This window comes from Chanos chanos, chromosome 7 (assembly GCF_902362185.1).
Source record: "Chanos chanos chromosome 7, fChaCha1.1, whole genome shotgun sequence".
NCBI lineage: Eukaryota > Metazoa > Chordata > Actinopteri > Gonorynchiformes > Chanidae > Chanos > Chanos chanos.
The window spans coordinates 44,806,239-44,808,738 of record NC_044501.1 but is presented as its reverse complement, the minus strand read 5'-3'; the positions used below and the strand labels follow the sequence as shown (position 1 = coordinate 44,808,738).

Genomic DNA, 2,500 nt, shown 5'->3' with positions numbered 1-2,500 from the left:
CCCGGGCAGCTCAGGCAAGACTTAAGCGCCTTCATCTTCCTCCCGATGCAAGCGTCGCAGGGGACGTCTCCGGGACGGGCGAAATCGGACGACTCGGACTCCCCCTGCCCGGCCCCGTGGGCGCCCCCGGCCCCCTCGGCAGGGGCCAGAACGGTGAGGCCCTGGAACTGAGAGGAGATCTCGGCCAGTACCCGGTTCACGCTGAGCTCCGGCCTTTTGGAGTAACTTTTCTTGCACATGGGACAGAGGAACTTCTTGCTGTGGTTCCAGTAGCCCTGCAGACAGGCTTTGCAGAAGGTGTGTCCACAGGGAGTGGACACGGGTTCCACGAAGGTCTCCAGGCAGATCGAGCATTGGAACTGCTCCTCTGACAGTGTGCGCAGTCCTGGGGAGGCCAGACCTAAGTTCACACCAAAGGTCAAAGTGTCGGGAGGGGGGCGGGGGGGGGGGGGGGGGGGGGTAAGATGTTCAAATGGAATAGTTCAGAGTAGGATGAGAAAATAGATGCATGGGAGAGGACAAAGTTGAGAGACACAGAAAGGGTGAGAGAGAGAGAGAAAGGGTGAGAGAGAGAAAGGGTGAGAGAGAGAGACAGAGAGAGAGAGAGAGAGAGAGAGAGAGAGAGAGAGAGAGAGAACAGATAAGATAAGATAAGATAAGATAAGATGAGACATATTTGTTATCAGCACATAAAACACAGGTTCATACGTCATATCACAATATGACTAAGATACACTCTCTTTCTCTCTCTCTCTCTCTCTCTCTCTCTCTCTCTCTCTCTCTCTCTCTCACACACACACACACACATAGACACACACATACACACACACACACACGCATGCAAGCACCTGCATTCACAATCAAACAACATGTCCAAATACAACAGCATCTACATATTTAACCTAAACTGCACAGAATCAAAACGTGAGAGTGCTTCTCAAAATAACAGAGCCATTAGAGACAAGAAGCATCTTCATGCAGACAGACACTGAATTCAGCATTGTCATTCTCTGACGGAAAAAAAACAAAAAACAAAATTAACTCTGATTACAGTTACGCAAACGCACATGTGAGCCAACACTGCATTATCAGTCACAAGCAAGATGAAAATTCTTTCCATGTGTGAGGTGAGAGGATAGGCAAGCTAAGGAATGCAGAATTACCAGATCCTTCCAAACAATGCACCTCTTCAACATTTAAAACACAACAGTTGCCTTCGTACTAGCTACACTCTTGAAAAAAAACAAAAAAAGAAACGAAACAACCACACACGCCTTCATCCTGGCTCACCAATATACGACCGTAAACAAAGTATTAAAAGATGAACAATGAGTCACAGACTTTTATGAGGTCAGCGAACTGTCGTACAGGATCGATATTATTCGTTTTATGAATGAAACACGTTTTCTGTCATGACATAATCTCTCAGTGTTTATGGCCCTTGTCAATCAGTATGACAGATCAAATTCTTGCAATATTTAATGTTAACCATATTAACTTCAGCTAATTTTTGACATATTGTTTAGGATGCAGACGTAACAGTAGCAACAAAAGCAACAACAACAACAACAACAGCAACAGCTATAGTAACTACGATAATAATAATAATAATAATAATAATAATAATAATAATAATAATAATAATAGCCTTATCAGTGCCACATCTCAGCACATTTTTGGAGGGAAACCACTCAAACTTTGTTACCTGCTGTTAGGAAAAGGGATAAAGTTTGGCACTTACTCTGCATGGTGTTTGGCTGATTTGTCTTTGGAAAATTTCTGGTTGATGCAGTTCCTTCTTTGACAAGAGGAAACGTTTGAAGAAATTAGTTCTCTCCTTCTTGCTTTCTCTCCCTCTCTCTCTCTCGCTCTTTCTCTCTGCCGTTCTGTCTCTCGCTCTGTTTGACAGGAAATGGCAAAAGCAAATACCAGTGATTTAGGAGGAGCCGGCCTGTGGGTGGAGCCAGGCTCTACCTGAGCAGGTGACTGCAAGTGCAAACGTGTGTGTGTGTGTGTGTGTGTGTGTGTGTGCGTGTGCGTGTGTATTTGTTTTTGCTAATTTAGGATGACATGTAACTGAAAGAATACTGCTCTGCCAGGGACGCCTTGTCAAATTTGGGTCAAGATCACAGTCTTCATTTCTGAAAACCATTAAATAAGTACATAAGTACATTAAATAAGTACATAAGTACATTGGTGAGATCAGAAGAGGAAAAGTATTGTTGGGGATGAGGGTCAGGTTTAGACTGTTATACTTTTTGGGTCCCCAAAATCTAGCATGTAAGCTTTAGAGAGGGTGTGTGTGTGTGTGTGTGTGTGTGTGTCTGTCTGTCTGTCTGTCTGTGTGCCTGTGTGCCTGTGTGTCTGTGGATGGAGAGAGAAAAAGTATTCAGGTCAGTGGTATGGTTTAAAACTGATTAACAAGGATTATGTCTTTTAGGATATTACATAAACAAGTGGATAAATAGAAAGATGGATAGAGAGAGAGAGAGATAGAGAG

The 2,500-nt window shown here is 43.9% G+C and overlaps 1 protein-coding gene across 1 annotated transcript in view; it reads right to left on the bottom strand.

Annotated features, from left to right (window-relative positions):
* LOC115816477 (uncharacterized) overlaps positions 1 to 2,500 on the bottom strand; it is a 35,382-nt gene that overhangs the window by 12,217 nt on the left and 20,665 nt on the right. The window contains exon 5 of the mRNA XM_030779431.1: positions 1 to 400. This exon is cut by the window's left edge and continues 229 nt beyond it. Within this exon, the coding sequence (XP_030635291.1) occupies positions 1 to 400 (400 nt within the window). The remainder of the gene's footprint in view (positions 401 to 2,500) is intronic.